The sequence below is a fragment of the Corythoichthys intestinalis genome, chromosome 11 (genome assembly GCF_030265065.1).
Source record: "Corythoichthys intestinalis isolate RoL2023-P3 chromosome 11, ASM3026506v1, whole genome shotgun sequence".
In the NCBI taxonomy this organism is placed as follows: domain Eukaryota; kingdom Metazoa; phylum Chordata; class Actinopteri; order Syngnathiformes; family Syngnathidae; genus Corythoichthys; species Corythoichthys intestinalis.
In genome coordinates this window covers 16,776,546-16,795,627 of record NC_080405.1, presented here as the reverse complement: position 1 = coordinate 16,795,627, position 19,082 = coordinate 16,776,546, and the positions used below count along the sequence as shown (strand labels likewise).

Genomic DNA, 19,082 nt, shown 5'->3' with positions numbered 1-19,082 from the left:
GTCCAGTAGACCAAATCCTCTGTATGTATTGTATTTTTTTTATCATTTATTTGCGTTGGCAAGAAATCAAACTGTGAGGAGACAGATTTCGTCCTTGATCCTAATGTCGGACCTGAGAACAAGAATGAGTGAACTCCTGCTGTTTGCAGGGGATACGGAATGGGCTATGCCAAAGGTTGGCATCCCAAAATGTTGCCATATTAGACCAAAAAACATGTCTGGAAAAAAATTAAAAGCCTTATATAAGCCTTACAATGAAAACAACAAATGCTGTATGTATCTAATAGCTATATTAGCCGACTATCAAATTGACTAAGTTGGCTACAAATACATAATGAGCCTTCATGATTAAACATTTATTTTCCCTGCAGTGCATCCTAAAGAGAATGACGCACCACGTGACTACTCTGTTGTACGATGCCGACTCAGGTTTAACTTCATTACATCATCATCATCATCGTCTGCCGCTTAATCTGGGGTCGGGTCGCGGGGGCAGCAGCTTTAGCAGGGAAGCCCAGACTTCCCTCTCCCCAGCAGGATCCCAAGGCATTCCCAGGCCAGCCGGGAGACATAGTCTCTCCAGCGTGTCCTGGGTCGTCCCCGGGGCCTCCTGCCGGTGGGACATGCCTGGAACACTTCTCAAGGGAGGCGTCCAGGAAGCACCTCAACCGGCTCCTCTCAACGCAGAGGAGTAGCGGCTCTACACCGAGCCCCTCCCAGATGACCGAGCTTCTCACCCTATCTCTACGGGAGAGCCCGGACACCCTGCAGAGGAAATTCATTTCGGCCGCTTGTATCTGGGATCATGTCCTTTCAGTCACGACCCAAAGCTTGTGACCATAGGTGAGGTTAGGAATGTAGATCGACTAAATCAAGAGCTTCGCATTTCGGCTCAGCTCCTTCACCACTATGGACCGGTGCAGAGTCCGCATCACTGCAGACGTTGCACCGATCCGCCTGTCAATCTCCCGCTCCCTCCTATTCTCACTCGTGAACAAGACCCCAAGGTACTTGAACTCCTCCACTTAGGGCAGGATCTCATCTCCGACCCGGAGAGGGCACGCCACGAGTTTCCGACTGAGGACCATGGTCTCGGACTTGGAGGTGCTGATCTTCATCCCAACCACTTTATACTCGGCCACGAAACCTCTCCAGTGAGAGTTGGAGGTCCTGGCTTGATGAAGCCAACAGCACCACATCATCTGCAGAGGCCGAGATGTAATGCTGAGGCCACCAAACCGGACCCCCTCAACGCTTCGGCTCCGCCTAGAAACTCTGTCCATAAAAGTTATGAACAGAATCGGTGTCAAAGGGCAGCCTTGGCGGAGTCCAACCCTCACTGTGAATGAGTTCTACTTACTGCCGGCAATGCGGACCAAACTCTGACACCGGTCTTACAGGAACGGAACAGACCTTACCAAGGGGCTCGGTACCCCCTACTCCCAGAGCACCATTCCACAGGACTATCCGGGGCACACGGTCGAACGCCTTCTCCAAATCTACAAAACACATGTAAACTGGTTTTGCGAACTTCCATGCATCCTCGAGGACCCTGCTGAGGGTAAAGAGCTGGTCCACTGTTCCATGGCCGGGACGAAGACCACACTGCTCCTCCTGAATCAGAGATTCGACTTCCCGACGGACCCTCCTCTCCAGCACCCCTGAATAGACTTTACCGGTGGGGCTGAGCAGTGTGATCCCTCTAAAATTGGAATACATCCCTCGGTCCCCCTTCTTAAAAAGAGGGACCACCGTCCCGGTCTACCAATCCCAAGGCACAGTCCCCGATGTCCACGCGATGTTGTAGAGGCGTGTCAGCCACGACGGCCCCACATCTTCTAGAGCCTTTAGGAACTCCGGGAGGATCTCATCAACAACCGGGGCCTGGCCACCGAGGAGCTTTCCAACCACCTCAGCGACTTCGACCCCAGAGATAGGAGAGCCCAGCTCAGAGTCCCCAGATTCTGCTCCCTCAAAGGAAGGCGTATCGGTGGAATTGAGTATGTCTTCGAAGTATTCTCCCCACCGACTCACGACATCCCGAATCAAGGTCAGCACTACCCCATCTCTACTATATACAGTGTTAATGGTGCACTGAATTACAATATTAATGAATTAGAAGAATGGTTGTGTCATGTTTGTCCTCCTACAGAAAACATATTAAAACCTTCCCCAATCTTTTTCCATTTTAAAAAATTTCTGCCCTAGTGGCTCCAGGGCCTGTAGAGCCACATGTGGCTCTAGAGGCGCTGGTTCCTGACCCCCTGGCTATGCCCATAATAGTAAAAACCTGAAAGTAGTTTGGAGAATTGCCCAGAAATACCACAAGACGGATGCTTTGGGAATCATATACTACAAATCATAATGCTAGTAACCAAATGAATAAAGAAAGTGCCCATACAATTTTAGTTTATCAGCAGTGAATTGCTAACGGGGTTGTTTAAAGACAATCTTGCACTAACGTAAGCCTTCCCTTAGCTCAGCAGAAAAATGTTTCTCAAAAGACAAACTGAAATTATGTTAAGTTTTTGAGTCACACGACACGGAAAGTTGAACCATTACACCATGGCTGTCTGCAACCACCTGATCAAGGTATCAATAGTGTTACCTGCGGCGCTAACACAGTGAGATGAGGTGCAATAGGAACAGAACAAGAGCAACAAGAAGTTCAGGGAGCCATGTCTTAATCTGTCTCATGGTTACGGTTTCAGATCAGAAGTCATTTAGAAAATAATTAATATATTTTCTATATGTAGTATATTGAAATGTACTCGATATGTTAGAAAATGTTCCGGAAGCGTAGCATGAGTAATAAACCAATTTGGTGCCCTCTCCACTAGATGACACCCAAAGCAACCCCTAACTTGTGTATACTGAGGGCCAGCACTTGGCCAGGTACTATCAGACAAGATCCTATACTGGACTGTCTCAGAAAATTAGAATACACAATATTCTAATTTTTTGAGACAGTCCTGTGTATATATACAGGACTGTCTCAGGAAATTAGAATACACAATATTCTAATTTCCTGAGACAGTCAGGAAATTAGAATATTGTGTATTCTAATTTCCTGAGACAGTCAGGAAATTAGAATATTGTGTATTCTAATTTCCTGAGACAGTCAGGAAATTAGAATATTGTGTATTCTAATTTCCTGAGACAGTCCTGTATATATACACAGGACTGTCTCAAAAAATTAGAATATTGTGTATTCTAATTTTCTGAGACAGTCCAGTATAGGATCTTGTCTGATAGTACCTGGCCAAGTGCTGGCCCTCAGCATACACAAGTTAGGGGTTGCTTTGGGTGTCATCTAGTGGAGAGGGCACCAAATTGGTTTATTACTCATGCTACGCTTCCGGAACATTTTCTAACATATCGAGTACATTTCAATATACTACATATAGAAAATATATTAATTATTTTCTAAATGACTTCTGATCTGAAACCGTAACCATGAGACAGATTAAGACATGGCTCCCTGAACTTCTTGTTGCTCTTGTTCCTGAGACAGTCAGGAAATTAGAATATTGTGTATTCTAATTTCCTGAGACAGTCCTGTATATATACACAGGACTGTCTCAAAAAATTAGAATATTGTGTATTCTAATTTTCTGAGACAGTCCAGTATATTGCATGTCAATAACACTGGAATATCAATAGACATGGAACAAATTACAATCAGTGTGTGATTCGGACTTTATTCTCAGTTCACGGTAATTGAACACATTGGCAAGTTGAGGCGGAACCTAAATCTTGTCAATGTGGATTACTTTGGTATTAAAATACCACAAGATGATGGCATACTATTTCAGTCCAAATGAAGCCCTTAAACACACATTAATGCTTGGTATCAATATGCCACAAAGTACTTTTATTTCTTTGGCCGGAGCACAAAAACAGCGAATAGGTGAAATTTTAAGCAAACCCCAAATATATGATTTTCTAAATGCCCAGCCATGAATATCTGTGTGTTCACCCCTGATAATGTAAGTGAAATCATCCCAAGTATGGTGCAAATATTAATCATTCAATTAAAAGGGAATCAAATGATCCATTTTTGGCAGAGAAAAAATCTCCAGAACATCTCATTTCAACCTAAAAATGAAAACCTATTTGTGCTTTGTGCGGTTTTGTCACCGGCTTTTATTTATTTATTTATTTTTAATTATGATACAATTTATACACTGTCATATATAATCTCATTACAAGTAGCTAAAGTCAACACTAACTGAATATTTTTAAATATCAAAGAACTTTATCAGACACGCTTGCCTGTTTACCTAAAAGTGTAGAAAAAGCCACCTTTGAACGGTTAGAATTTTGGAAAACATTCATAGACGCAAAGTGTTGAAATTCAAGTCTAATCAGTCCTCAGTCCATGACATCATCGTCAAGGAAGCCCCATTGCAATCCAACTGGAGGCAATAGCTCCATCCTGAATTTACTAAGTTCAACTTTTTTTTTGGCCTTCGAATGCTCTTGAGAACCTGGAGATGCTCCCAGCTCAGCAAGTGTTTATTTCTATTTCCAAGAGTCTTTCTCCTTGATGCAATGGAGGCCACCCCTGGCAATATCCATAGAAAGGTGGACTGGACGCCTTTTACAAATTGGCATGGATATCCTCGTGTCGCAGCACTTTGTAAGTAACCCAGTAGAAGATGTTGAATATGAGAAAGCTCAGTGGGAAGACAGCTCTGGAGATGGTGTCGATGCGCTTGGCCCGGTCCACGAAGCGCTTGTGGAAAAACTCTCCATCGTGAACCGTGACGGGAGGCGGCGGGCCATAGACTGTGGCACCCTCCACGGCCGTGCCATCTTTGGATTGTAGGCAGTGGCCCAATCCGTAACCACGGAAATAGAATCCACGGCTTTCCCGCATCATCTCTTCGTCCTGTGGAGTCAACAGAAGGATTAAAAAATTTTTTTTTTTTAAATCCTAAAATTGCTTTTAACCCTAAAATGTGAATTTGTCCATATATCATTATTTTAAATTTAGCTAAAAAAGTAATATACATACAGCGATTTAAAATTCTAATAATTAATATACTGTACAGTACAGTTAGTATTAATTTAAAACCTATTTCATGATGATACGTTAGTGAATCTTTGGACAACGGTACGATAATCACCGATATTACAAATTCTGCCTCAATTCGATTCTACGATAACGCATTATGTACACATTCAACACAATCAGTTACATTTCACCAAAAGCCATAAAAATACATAGCAATTAAAGACATTTAAATGAAAACCATTGTTTTCAACAAAATGACATATCTAAAAGATGACAATGCTTATTGATGTTTTGCGTTTTGAATCGATTTAAATTTGATCGCACTTAACTCATCATTTAAATCTATATACTGTACATACTGTATATATGTACTTTGGCATGAAAAAGTACCTGAACCTTTTGGAATTTCTTACATTTCTGCATAAAACCACCATCAAATGTGATTTGATCTTTGTCAAAATCACACAGATGAAAAAAACAGTGTCTGCTTTAACGAAAACCACCCAAACATTTATAGGTCTTCATATATTAATGAGGATAGTATGCAAACAATGAAAGGAGGGGGAAAAATAAGTAAGTGAACCATCACATTTAATATTTTGTCGCCCCCTCTTTGGCAACATTAGCTTCAACCAGACGCTTCCTGTAGCTGCAGATCAGTCTGGCACATCGATCAGGACTAATCTTGGCCCATTCTTCTCTACAAAACCGCTGTAGTTCAATCAGATTCCTGGGATGTCTGGCATGAATCGCCGTCTTTAGGTCATGCCACAGCATCTCAATGGGGTTCAAGTCTGGACTTTGACTTGGCCACTCCAGAACGTGTATTTGTTCTTCTGAAACCATTCTGAAATTGATTTACTTCTGTGTTTTGGATCATTTTCTTGTCGCAGCAACCAACTCTCTTTTTAGCTTCAAATATCTGATAGGCGGCCTCAGGTTTTCCTGCAAAACATCCTGATAAACTTTTGAATTCATTCTTCCATTAATGATTGCAAGTTGTCCAGGCCGTCAGGCAACAAAACAGCCCCAAATCATGATGCTCCCTCCACCATGATTTACGGTGGCGATGAGGTGCTGATGTTGGTGAGCTCTTCCATTTTTCCTCCACACATGACGTTGTGTGTTAGACAGCAGTGGCTTCCTCCGTGGAGTCCTCCCATGAACACCATTCTTGGCCATAGTTTTACATATAGTTGATGTGTGCACAGAGATATTGGACTGTGCCAGTGATTTCTGTAAGTCTTTAGCAGACACGCTAGGGTTCTTTTTTTTTTACCTAAGTTTTCTGCGGTGAACTCTTGGCGTCATCTTTGGTGGACGGCCACTCCTTGGGAGAGAAGCAACAGTGACAAACTCTCTCCATTTGTAGACAACTTTTCTGACTGTTGATTAATGAACACCCTGACTTTTAGAGATGGCTTCGTATCCTTTCCCAGCTTTATACAAATCAACAATCGTTGATCACAGGTCTTCAGACAGCTCTTTCAACCGAGCCATGATGCACATCAGGCAATGCTTCTTATCAAGACAATTCTTACCAGGTGTGTTTTTTATAGTTGGCAGAGCAGCTTTAAACCACTCATCAGTGATTGATCACACACCTGCCTTAAATTGCTTGGTAAAAATTGTTTTCAATTGCTCTTCTCCTTAGTCTGCTTAGGCAGAGGGTTCACTTACTTATTTTCCCCCTTCTGTCATTGTTTGCATGCTATCCTCATTAAAATATGAAAAACTATAATTGTTTGGGTGGTTTTAGTTAGAGTAGACAGTTTTTTCATCTGTGTGATTTTGACAAAGATCAGATCACTTTTGATGGTGATTTTATGCAGACATTTGAGAAATTCCAAAAGGTTCAGATACTTTTTCGTACCACTGAAAATACTATGAGTAATATTGTCTATTTTTACGGAAGGCTTAGTCCTTTTAGATTGTTAATGATACTGTTTATGACAGTGATTTCCTAACCAACTGAATGCGGAACTTAGTTTTTTCAGCGATTCAAGAAAAAAAAAAAAAAAAAAAACTAAATTGGAGAGGTGTAGTGTGTCATTTATAGGCAAAATGTATGCATCTTAGCATTTAAGTGATGTCAGATATTGCTAAAAGTTTCCAAACAAGGGGTAAATGTTGTGAAATATAGCAACAAAAGTGCTATCTTGGCATCAATGGCTAGAAAATATTGGACTCACTATCATGGAAAAACTACATCACACTTCGTCGTCTTTTGGCAATCAAGCCTGTGTTGTGACTTGAGGCTATGAAGTCATTTAGATACTATTAAACAATGAGTAATAGGCCCCGTCCATACTAACAAATTTGACCTATATCCTAATATCCTGATGCAGCTAAGTGGAACTGACATGTCCTAAATCTGTTTGGACATCAACATCCATTGCCTAAATTGCTGTTTCATTTTAACAAGTAAAAAGCACAATTTGTGCTATTAAAAAAAAAAAAAAAATACTTGAAGGGCACTGCAAGTCATTTGATTCAGTTGCTCAAAAAACATTCGATCTTGCATCTAATAAATTTCTTTAAAAATGTTATGATACTGTTCGCACTATACGATTTCTGAAAAAATATAGCAGACCAACATAGTTTAATCAGAACATAATACTATGTGTGATATTTCTTTTTACATATCAGCGTTGGACAGAGAGCAATCGTTACAAAAAAGCAACACAATAGGATAAAGGGGGAAAAGCAAACATTAATAAGGTTAGAAATCGTGAACGTTAGGGTCAGAAAGGTAGGATTATGACAATATTGTAGGCTTGTCACAAAGTGTTTGTCCTCAAAAGCTCAATTAGTCTGTTAGTGAGGGGTAAAAGGTGAGGGTCCACACAGGGTTCACGCTTTACCCTGATACAGGCGTTGCAGTGATCAGTCACATTCCTGCAGGTGGTATCACTAGCGGGAATGACGTTCACGTTCCGCAATGACTCGACACTCCCATTCCGACAGGCGAGTTCCTCCAAGACACACAGTTGGAATAATTATCATAGTATTTTTATCAATATTGGTATTTTCTGTTTTCATTTTTAAAGAAATAAATGTTTAAAAGTAAAATAAAATATTCAGATTTGGGAAGATAATTCCTTTGGTCCGTGCATTCAATTAAATAAGTATTAATAACACTCAAAGAATATCAGGATGGAAAGTTTGCCATCAGGTGCACAAAAGGAATACTCGATACCCAAATGTAGTCTCCTTTAAAGAACTGTTTTTTTAGGCTTTATAAAAGTAGAGTTTGCTGAGATATAAATTAATGTATAAGCCTGCAGCCTTTGTGGATAGGCTGGTCACAGTTTAGCACAGCAGCTGTGCTTTGAGTGACCTCTAGATACCTCTAAAATAGGATGCATGGGATTTTTTAAGCCAGAAAAAAACCTTTTGTATTCATGGTACACAAATAATTGTCATAACTGTATTTTTTTTTTTTTTTTGCATAAGTATATAAAAATATATAAACATTTTGAACAATACCTAATCAGCCTTCGCGCTGTGACCCGGGAATTAACTGGCTGCTTTCATACGTGCCGTGTTCCAGTTAAATCCCGGACATTATACTAGGACGCGACCTGGTTAATGTCCGTGTCATCTCTGTATCAGTCGACCTGGGAAATTACTTTCTGACATAAGCGCTGCCCGTTTAAATCCCGGGACTTGACAAGAGTTGAGGGTATGTCTGAAAAGAGCTTAACAGTAACACCTGTCAGCATTGATGGTAAGTACAGGATCTTATTTATTTATTTATTTTTTTACATTATATTATTTATATGAAATATATGTTTTTGGATAGTTATTTTGAGATTTAGGGGGTATTTAGGGGTATTTGGTTAATTTGGATTTACACAGAAATTCGAGTTACGTTGCCAGCGTAGAAATGGAACTTGTTTGTAACCCGGGGACTACCTGTAATTGGTTTTAGTTTTTGGCTTTCAGCCTCGGTTTTCTAATATTTGGTTTCATTTCTGTGCATCCCTAATAAAATGTCCATACTGTAAGCACACGTAAAATTGTATGGTATTACCTACATACGCCCTTTGGAGTATGTCACCTTGCTACAGTTCTTTAAATAAACTGCTCTGGACCCCACATGACAAAATCTGGTAAATGGACAGGTAATTGCATTGCACTGGTATAGCTACATCTTATATTTAGGCATCACACAACTTAAAAGAATGTCTTCTGACCGCCAAAAGAATGGAAAAACCATTCCGATTACATTATTACTGCGAGTGTAACCTGTGCAACCTGCAGAGGGACACTTTGGGATACTTTAACAAGATTTATTACTGTGTGCAGGGCACGCTCATCCTGGGAAGAAAATAAATAAGTTGATTATACGCATCTCACGTGCACAGCTTCAGAGTTCAGCATTACAGGGATCAGTTTGTAATAACAGCCACTGGGGTTTCGATTGTGTTTGCCAGCAAAGTCAATAAAACGTGATCAAAACTCGCAGTCGGAAATAAATTAGGTTTTGAGTAAAGGCTGAAAAAGTTTTATGATTTTGTTTTCTTGATTGTTTTTCTTTTGTGCTACTGAGCTAATTTTCTATATCATTTGGATTAGAGATTTGAAGCAGAGCTATTTACCTAAAGCTGAAATACCTCCAATTCAGAAAAATTACTTAAGTGGCTTAGTTGGTATATCATCTTTATTTCTGGGGGGATTAGATATCACAGTCAAATCAAAATTAATTCAGTGCAACTCAAAACCCATGTTTTCAGTGAAAGCAAGTTAGGTGCTCACCTGTCTCTCATATATTCAACTCCCTAATGTTTTACTAAAATTGAGCTCTAACTTTGCTGTCATCTGACCTGAAATGTTTTATCATTATTGTAAATATTCCCTTTCTAGGCAAGGTTTTGCCTTCATCTTGTGCAGTGTTGTTTTCGTCAACAATGACGATAACGAAAATATTTTGTCAACGAACACTTTTTTCATGACGATGACGAGACGTGTTTTTTTGGAGACTAAAAAAAATAACGAGACGAATGCCAGTTTTTGTCTGCCGAGAAGAAACGAAAATGCGCAATAGTTTCCGTCACATGTTCTCAATGTGTGGCATTTTATACAGTAAGTCGTTAGACTGCATTGTAGCAGGTTCTGGTTGTGTCACTCATTTGATGTGCTGTGTCCCCAACTTGCCAGTGCCCTCTCCTCTCAAGGCTTGCACACACGGTAAGATTTGTTTTCTCATCTTGGCCAGAGAAAATATGCAGTCTTGTTTTAGCCTTTAAAGGTCTGTGCTGAGTAATCATCACACACTAAATGTAACTCATAGCGTTAGCATAGCATTAGTACAATGCTAAGTGTGAGAGTCTTCTTAAACTCTCGGACATTTTTTAAATGCAGTTCGTGGCGTCCAGGTGGGTATAATTAATTGAAAATATTTTACTGTTTTCCTGCTGAGTGTGTATTATCATCAAGTTGGCGGTGTCCTTGTAGAGGCTACAATATGTGCTCGTCTGTTAATGTTCATTCGAAATAGTTGGAAACCTTTATTTATTTATTTGTTTGTTTTTGGAGTGAAAGTTTTTAATTTTAGAGACGAACATTTTTGTAGTAAACGTCAACCAGAGGTGGGAATTAACGCGTTACAAGCACTCCGTTGCTTTTACTTGAGTAACTTTTTGAGAAAAATGTACTTCTAAGAGTAATTTTACAGAATTTCACCAATGAGATGTTGTAACAATAATCACTTGACTACATTACACCAAAAAGACACAAGCTTGCCGTTCTATCTTCACGCCAGCCTGTTCAATCATGTGGTGTCTTAAAAGCACTGTGAAGTATTTGATATAGAGCGCTGCCCTCAACATAACTCTAAAGCGCGGATTTTAACGTCTCTCTCAGTTTTTATTTGGCACCGTTTGACCACGGATAACCGGAGATCTGATCCTTTTAATTTCAAAATAGTAATTATGACGGAATGCTTCACTATTCAAATTCGGAACTATTTTCTCAACCAGAGGGCAGTCATGCTCTTTGGACAAATAATGCTTCATTTATTTATTTTTTTCTCTCTCCATTTCTTTTCCTGAATGTGGTTATGAAATGGGTTATATTGCAGTATCATTATAACAATAGTCCATATAGATAACTTTGTGCACAGTAAGGAAATTCCACTGTTTTAAAAAAAATCCAACAAGAATATAAGCAGTTACTCACTGATTACTTGAGTATTCTTTTCACCAAATACTTTTTTACTTGTACTTGAGTGCATTTTTTGGACGACTACTTTTACTATTATCTGAGTAATCGTATTTTAAAGTAATGCTACTCTTAATTGAGTAAACATTTTGGCTACTCTACCCACCTCTGACGTCACCTAAAACTAGACGAAATTAGTCTTGAGTTTTCGTCAACAAAACCTAGACGAAGACAAACACATTTCAAGATGACAAAAATATGACGAATAAGTACAGTGGGGCAAATAGTATTTAGTCAACCACCAATTGTGCAAGTTCTCCTACTTGAAAAGATTAGAGAGGCCTGTAATTGTCAACATGGGTAAACCTCAACCATGAGTGACAGAATGTGGGAAGAAAAAAAAACAGAAAATCACATTGTTTGATTTTTAAAGATTTTTTTTCAAAATTAGAGTGGAAAATAAGTATTTGGTCACCTACAAACAAGCAAGATTTCTGGCTGTCAAAGAGGTCTAACTTCTTCTAACGAGGTCTAACTTCTTCTAACGACACTCCACTCATTACCTGTATTAATGGCACCTGATTTAACTCATTATCGGTATAAAAGACACCTGTCCACAAAATCAGTCAGTCACACTCCAAACTCCACTATGGCCAAGACCAAAGAGCTGTCGAAGGACACCAGAGACAAAATTGTAGACCTGCACCAGGCTGGGTAGACTGAATCTGCAATAGGTAAAACGCTTGGTGTAAAGAAATCCAACTGTGGGAGTAATTATGAGAAAATGGAAGACATACAAGAACACTGATAATCTCCCTCGATCTGGGGCTCCATTCAAGATCTCACCCCGTTGCGTCAAAATGATATCAAGAACCATGAGCAAAAATCTCAGAACCACACGGGGGACCTAGTGAATGACCTACAGAGAGCTGGGACCACAGTAACAAAGGCTACTATCAGAAACACAATGCACCACCAGGAACTGAAATCCTACAATGCCAGACGTGTCCCCCTGCTGAAGCCAGTAAACGGCTATGGTCAGATGAAACCAAAATAGAACTTTTTGGTAGAAACACAGGTTCCCGTGTTTGGAGGAGAAAGAATACTGAAATGCATCCAAAGAACACCACACCCACTGTGAAGCATGGGGGTGGAAACATCATGCTTTGGGGCTGTTTTTCTGCAAAAAACCAGGACGACTGATCTGTGTAAAGGAAAGAATGAATGGGGCCATGTATCGAGAGATTTTGAGTGAAAATCTCCTTCCATCAGCAAGGGCATTGAAGATGAGACGTGGCTGGGTCTTTCAGCATGACAATGATCCCAAACACACAGCCAGGGCAACAAAGGAGTGGCTTCGTAAGAAGCATTTCAAGGTCCTGGAGTGGCCTAGCCAGTCTCCAGATCTCAACCCCATAGAAAATCTGTGGAGGAGTTTGAAAGTCCGTGTTGCGCAACAACAGCCCCAAAACATCACTGCTCTAGAGGAGATCTGCATGGAGGAATCGGCCAAAATACCAGCAACAGTGTGTGAAAAGCTTGTGAAGAGTTACAGAAAACGTTTGGCCTCCTTTATTTCCAAAAAAGGGTCCATAACAAAGTATTAAGATGAACTTTTGTCATTGACCAAATACTTATTTTCCACCGTGGTTTGCAAATAAATTCTTTAAAAATCAAACAATGTGATTTTCCTTTTCTTTCTTTTTTTTTTTTTTTCCACATTCTGTCTCTCATGGTCGATGTTTACCCAAGTTGACAATTACAGGCCTCTCTAATATTTTCAAGTGGGAGAACTTGCACAATTAGTGGTTGACTAAATACTTATTTGCCCCACTGTATCATCATCCAAAAGACTAAGATGAAATTTATAAGGGCTGCCAAAAACAACACTGATCTTGTGGCAAGAATTATTCTAGAACTGGGACAAAGCGCGTAAATAGCAAGCCATAAGTAGGAAGGGGACGGGTGGAAGGGGAAGGGTCTTTGGTTGAAAAGAGAGTGGCTTATTTGGGTTTCGAGTTGAAAAAATGTTTAAGAAAACCTGCTGACTGCTTCTCTGTCATAAACTGCGGACACCTTGTACTTGTACTATTATGAAAAATGATCCTAAAGCACATAAAGTCTGTTCCACAATGCCCACTTTTTGTTATTATTGTTGACTTTGCATATTGTACTGAGCGACCAGGACACAACTGCATGCATCACTTTTCTATGATGCCTTAAACTCAATTTTTAGTTTTATAGTGTATTTTGTAGTATCGATTTTAGGGTCATCTGGGCTAGCTGCTGCTCCTTGTAAAATTAAATGTCCAAAGGAAAAGGCCCTTTACATGTCACTGGTCACTATGGCAAAAAAAGCACTAAAAAAGCAAATCCTCCACATGTGTTATGACAGCCAGTTGTAGCTTATTGATGTTGTCACTTCATGGATATATAAGTCTAAGTTATAGAGCTTTTATCTCATGCAGTCTGCAGTTTGTATTTTTTTCTTCCCCAAGTGTTAAAGGACCGCTTGATTTACACTCACAATTCTTTGCTGCCGTTGCTTTTTCCTCAGCCTGATGAACTCTTTGTGCTGCCTGGAGACAAAGTTGACCGCCGCATACTCCAGCAGTGCAGCGAACACAAACAGAAGGCACACTGCCATCCAGATGTCAATGGCCTTTACATAGGACACCTGTGGAACACACACATACGCATGCACGCATAAGGAGACGCAAGCCCTCTCAATAGGAAATCAATGAGTTTGTGCAAGCATCTGTGCCCCAACTTGACACTCTTCTCTAGTTTGACCTAGAATGGTAATGAGTCAGTGGGATTCTAGGGCACATGACACATAGCCATGAGACAGGTCATGGTAGAGGCTCGGGGAGAACCCCCAGACGAGTTGCTCATGAGTGGAAGTGTCAGCGCGTATCAGCAACAGCCGGTGAGCACGTGTCGCGAATAGATTTCATCCGATGGAGCGGCACTTTGCTGACTGTTACAGACACGAAATGTGAAACAGGAACAAGAAAATGACACAGCAACCCTGTCTCGCCCAGCTATTTAGGAAAGTTTAAAACACAACTTTTTTGAAGAGTTGCAATGGACCTATCGCAAAACTACGTCACAAAAGTTGGACACCTGCCCGTAGAGTTGCAGAGGAATACTGTGTGGTTGTGACTTAAAACAGCTTTTTTTCCCTAAGTTTGAAATACCAAAAAAACCGATGGTTTAATGCTGTGTGTGAGATACCTGTAATTCTGAATGATTGGGGGGAGGATTTTTTTTGGTGCCTTTTTCAAAGCCTAAAAGAAGGCTCGCCAAATGCACGCTATACGTAGATGAGGCTCTGTCGTCGACCACATAGACAACTGAAAGTCAAGACAGTCACCCAAGGACACTTATGCTTGCTCAAAGGTAAGTTAAGGATCGATTTGAAAAAAAAAAAAAAAAAAATTGATAGCACATAGTAAAAACATACTTAACTATTAACGTTAGTTTGCTAACATTTGACTGCCTACTTGTTAACTTGCCTGTCACTACACAAATAGAATAAAATATAACTAATCTAAGCTGTCAAGACCCCAGCACTAAAAGTCCCAGATAAAAATCACAAACTTTCTATAAAAAAAGGAAGCTATACTTATTTTGGACATGGACGCACACGGATGAAAGTTCTCCTCATGCACACACCTAGCATTTGACCTCGCGGTTAAAGGGGAAAAGATATCATCATTGCACACACCATATAATTGTCTGCATTAGTCTAACACATATATAGTCTAACACATACATATGGTACAGGTTGGCACCGTCTAACTGTTTGCATTACTCTAACACACGTAATATAATTAATCAGGAAATAGTATCATTTTCATATTTACGGTAGGACTACACTACTAATATAAATAAATAGCACACCATAGTTTAATGAGAAGAAATAGAAGAGATACACAATGCCGTCTTATCACAAGATTGACGCACCAACTCGTGCAATCAGCTCTCCCAGCAAACTCCAAGGACAAAAAGCGCTTTGTCCTAAAACAAGTACAACTAGCCCGGACAGCAAAGTTGATAGCGGGCGTCCCAATCCGCGCACGAACCTAAGCTGCCTAAAACCGGCCACCAAGGGGAGGACCCAAAAGCAACGCCCAGACCCACCTTCGGACACGCCTTCGACATGACCCGCGTCAGCAAAGACTTTAAAAAGACTGGACACTGAGATAAGACAGATTTTTTTCTGCTCGGAAACATGTAGCCTTGTTTTGGATCCAGAATTGTCCCTCCGTCGTCTGTTTTTGCCTTGTTTTTACCATTGTCGACGAATAAATTGTCAACCTGTTTTCGGTGAGTGTTCTTCAAGCTTTTGAAACATGGAGTCAGTACAAAGGGTTAAAATAAGAGGACGCGCAAGATTCGGCCTTCCCGGCGGGCGCACGCGGGGCAGCGTCAGCCGAGCGGCACTTGTTTTGGTTGGTGCTGTCCCCGGGGGCGTCTGGGCCGGGGGGAGGGGCGAATTTCAACACGGTCAACTCGAATGCACGCCGCTCTCTCAATGTTGAGCATTTATTTACATCGTATCTGTTGCACATGTATGTTTATGATGTAAGTTTATTCAGCACCTCTGGAGCATACTGAAAATCCAGCTAAATGTAAAAGACGTCTTATTCATTGCCACAAAAGCTTGGGGAGAAAAATCTGACAGAACACATGACTTAAGGTTACTAAGTAGCTAACGTTATAGATAGATAGATATTCGGCTAGTAGGATTTCTCATTTTTAAGTTGAGAGTGGCAGCATTTCGCCTCAATTATAATAATGGTCTCTTCTCTGTAAAGTTTCATACAATAGACATGCAGCTCCACTGCATACTGCAACCCTCTCTGTCAGCTTCTCGACGAAATTCATTTAAAAACATCCATCCATCCATCCATCCATCCATCCATCCATCCATCCATCCATCCATCCATTGCTTAATCCGGGGTCGTGTTGTGGGGGCAGCAGACTTCCCTCTCCCCTGCCACTTCAACCAGCTCCTCCAGCGGGATCCCAAGGTGTTCCCAGGCCTGCCGAGAAAAATGGTCTTTCCAGTGCGTCTTGGGTCGCCCCCGGGGCCTCCCACCGGTGGGACATGCCCGGAACACCTCTCCAGGGAGTCGTCGAGGAGGCATCTGAACCAGATGCCCGAGCCATTTCAACTGGCTCCTCTCAACGTGGAGGAGTAGCGGCTTGAGACCGAGTCCCTTCCGGATGACCGAGCTTCTCACCGTATTTCTAAGGGAGAGCCCGAACACACTGCGGAGGAAACTCATTTCAGCAGGGATCTTGGTCTTTTGGTCACGACGCACAGCTCGTCACCATAGTTTAGGGTAGGAACGTAGATCGACTGGTAAATTGAGAGCTTCGCCTCTTGGACCAGCTCCCTCTTCACCACTACGGACTGGTGCAGAGTCCGCATTATTGCAGACGCTGCACCGATCCCCCTGTTAATCTCCCACTCCCTTGGCCTTGGCGGTCCGACACCTGGCTACAGAAGCTAACTCTTCGGAAACAAAAAAACATTTCATTAAAAAAAAAACAAAAAAAAAAACAGGTCTATTGCCAAATGTGGTAGTGCAAATTCAGAAATTTGAACTCCCGCCATCATCCATGAATCCTTCATTCACTCAATCACTGTTACTGAGAGAATTTAACAGAGCCTTGGGTTGACCCAGAGTTTTACAAGTGGGCGATAGGTCCATTGGTCTTTGGTTTAATTTGATGCCCGTGTGGATTATGCATGTTCACTCCCATATTAAAAAAACACATACATTTAAGCATGATCTTTAATAAATTTACAACATAAATTCTACTACAGCTGATATATCACAGAAACGTCAGCATCTCACTGTGCCTCTTTCATGGATCACCATTTACTGTTCTGTAGTTGTCATCACATTTATACATCACTGGTACTGCTGTGGGGACCTCACAAGAAAAAAATTGCTGTACATCATGTAAGATGATATTTGACTTCAATGAGAGATTTCACAGGCAAGCTTAAATTCTCTTACTCACCCCCATTCCAGTAAAAATGTTTCAAGGAGTCTGTAAATACTAATACTCATCTTTATTAATACCGCATTTATATTCATGGAATTATTCAAATGTTTTTGTTTCAAAAACCCATCCATGAAAACACTGTGCATCGCAAGATAATAAAGCTTGAGGCCAAATAATTTATAAATTTATGTGTAAATCTAGTCGTAAACTGTTTGTCACCCTTAAGGACAAACTTGCCGTTGCGTTGTGGTTTACAATCAAATGAAAAACAAGATGCGAAAATAAAAACGTGCAGGCGGACTTCCAGCAGCGATTAATTGTAATGGATGTAGTCGTTGCATATTGAACGAAACAGGTGTCTTCGTCGTGTTCATGGTCACTAACCCTGATTACAGCCGATGGCGTAGCAGCAGTGTTTTTCTCTGCCATCTGTGTGGATGCTCAGACACTAGTTGGACTTTATGTACTGTGACGCAGGTGACAATTAGTATTGATTTTTCTTCCTCGTGCCTAAACAACATAAAATGTGCGTGAAGAAAATAATGGATTATCCATTAAATACGGATGCATCATAACATAAACTGCAGTTATTATCTCAAAGACTAGGTTGCTTTGTCACATTTCTTAGGAAGTTCTTGGGAGTTGAAAACATATGGAGCACAATGATGAAATTCTATGCGGAAAGGACTATTTACAATATATCTAAACTCAGTGACTGACTGTGATAGCAATAGACCGTAAATTCATATGAACTGGGAAGATTGGCAGTGAATTATCATGTTTAAGTTCCAATGACAACGATAGATGTTTATTCCATTTGAATTTGGATCGCTGCCAGCCTCCCCAGTGTCGATGATCTGACAAACACCCCCTTCTGTCTAGCCATATATACAGTGCGGCAAAAAAAGTGTTTAGTCAGTCACCAATTGTGCAAGCTCTCCCACGTAGAAAGATGAGAAGGCCTGCTAATTTTCTCACAGGTATAACTCAACAATTGCCACGTTTACATGGAGCCAAATATTCCAATTACAATCGGAATATTTGTTCAAACCGAATAAATGTGTTCCATATAAACACCTCATTCGGAATGAACAGGCCCAAACCGAATGGAATTTCATTCCGATTCACAGGGGTGGAATATTCCTTTTCCCAAACCGATTAGAAGTAAAATTATATCATGTAAACAGGGAAGCGGAATGGTGTCTGGTTGCTTTCTTTCTGCACATGCTCCGTACTGACGTGGTGATGTCACTTGGTGACGTAAGTAACGTCACTTGCAACATGGCTTCCAAGCACAGCGCACCTAATTGGAGTCCGGCGGAAAGATTGTATTTAATTCAAACTTTAAAAGAATTGAATATAATTGCTCGCTTAGACGGGCGTAAAACGAGGAACAGTGAACTATTTTGAAAAGTTCACGAGAGGTTACACGAAGCCGGAATAGACCGGAGCGTTGACCAGATTAGAAATCGGTGGAAAACGCTGACAACCGGCTACTACAAGGCAAAAGAGCAAAACAGCAGAAGCGGATACGACCCCACAAACACAACAAGTGGGTTAAAGTTAAAACAGCAGCACTCTGACGATCGATCTCCATGTTTTGCAACGTGACGCTTTGTTTTGATTAATCTGCGCATGTCAGATGGCAGTTGTCAAACGTCCTTTCGGAATAAAGGCAGACACATGTAAACGATGGATCGGAATAGATGAAGTGACATGTAAACAGCTGATCTGAAATTTCCATTCGGAATGATTTGAATCGGTATGAATAAAAGTCAGCATGTAAACGTGGCTATTGATAGATAAAATGTTTAAAAAAAAAAAAAAAAAACATTTTCTGATTTTCAAATAATTTGTTTGGAATTTATGT

At 40.7% G+C, this 19,082-nt stretch overlaps 1 protein-coding gene across 5 annotated transcripts in view; it reads right to left on the bottom strand.

Moving 5' to 3' along the window:
• Positions 1-3,726: 3,726 nt before the first annotated feature.
• glra4a (glycine receptor, alpha 4a) overlaps positions 3,727-19,082 on the bottom strand; it is a 105,198-nt gene continuing 89,842 nt past the window's right edge. For 3 of the 5 annotated variants that reach the window (XM_057851124.1, XM_057851125.1, XM_057851127.1), the window contains 3 exons: positions 13,713-13,862; positions 7,885-7,995; positions 3,727-4,894 (listed from right to left, as the gene is read on the bottom strand). In XM_057851124.1, the coding sequence (XP_057707107.1) occupies positions 4,604-4,894; positions 7,885-7,995; positions 13,713-13,862 (552 nt within the window). In that variant the 3' untranslated portion in view covers positions 3,727-4,603. The remainder of the gene's footprint in view (positions 4,895-7,884; positions 7,996-13,712; positions 13,863-19,082) is intronic. The other 2 variants (XM_057851126.1, XM_057851128.1) reach the window with 1 other exon arrangement.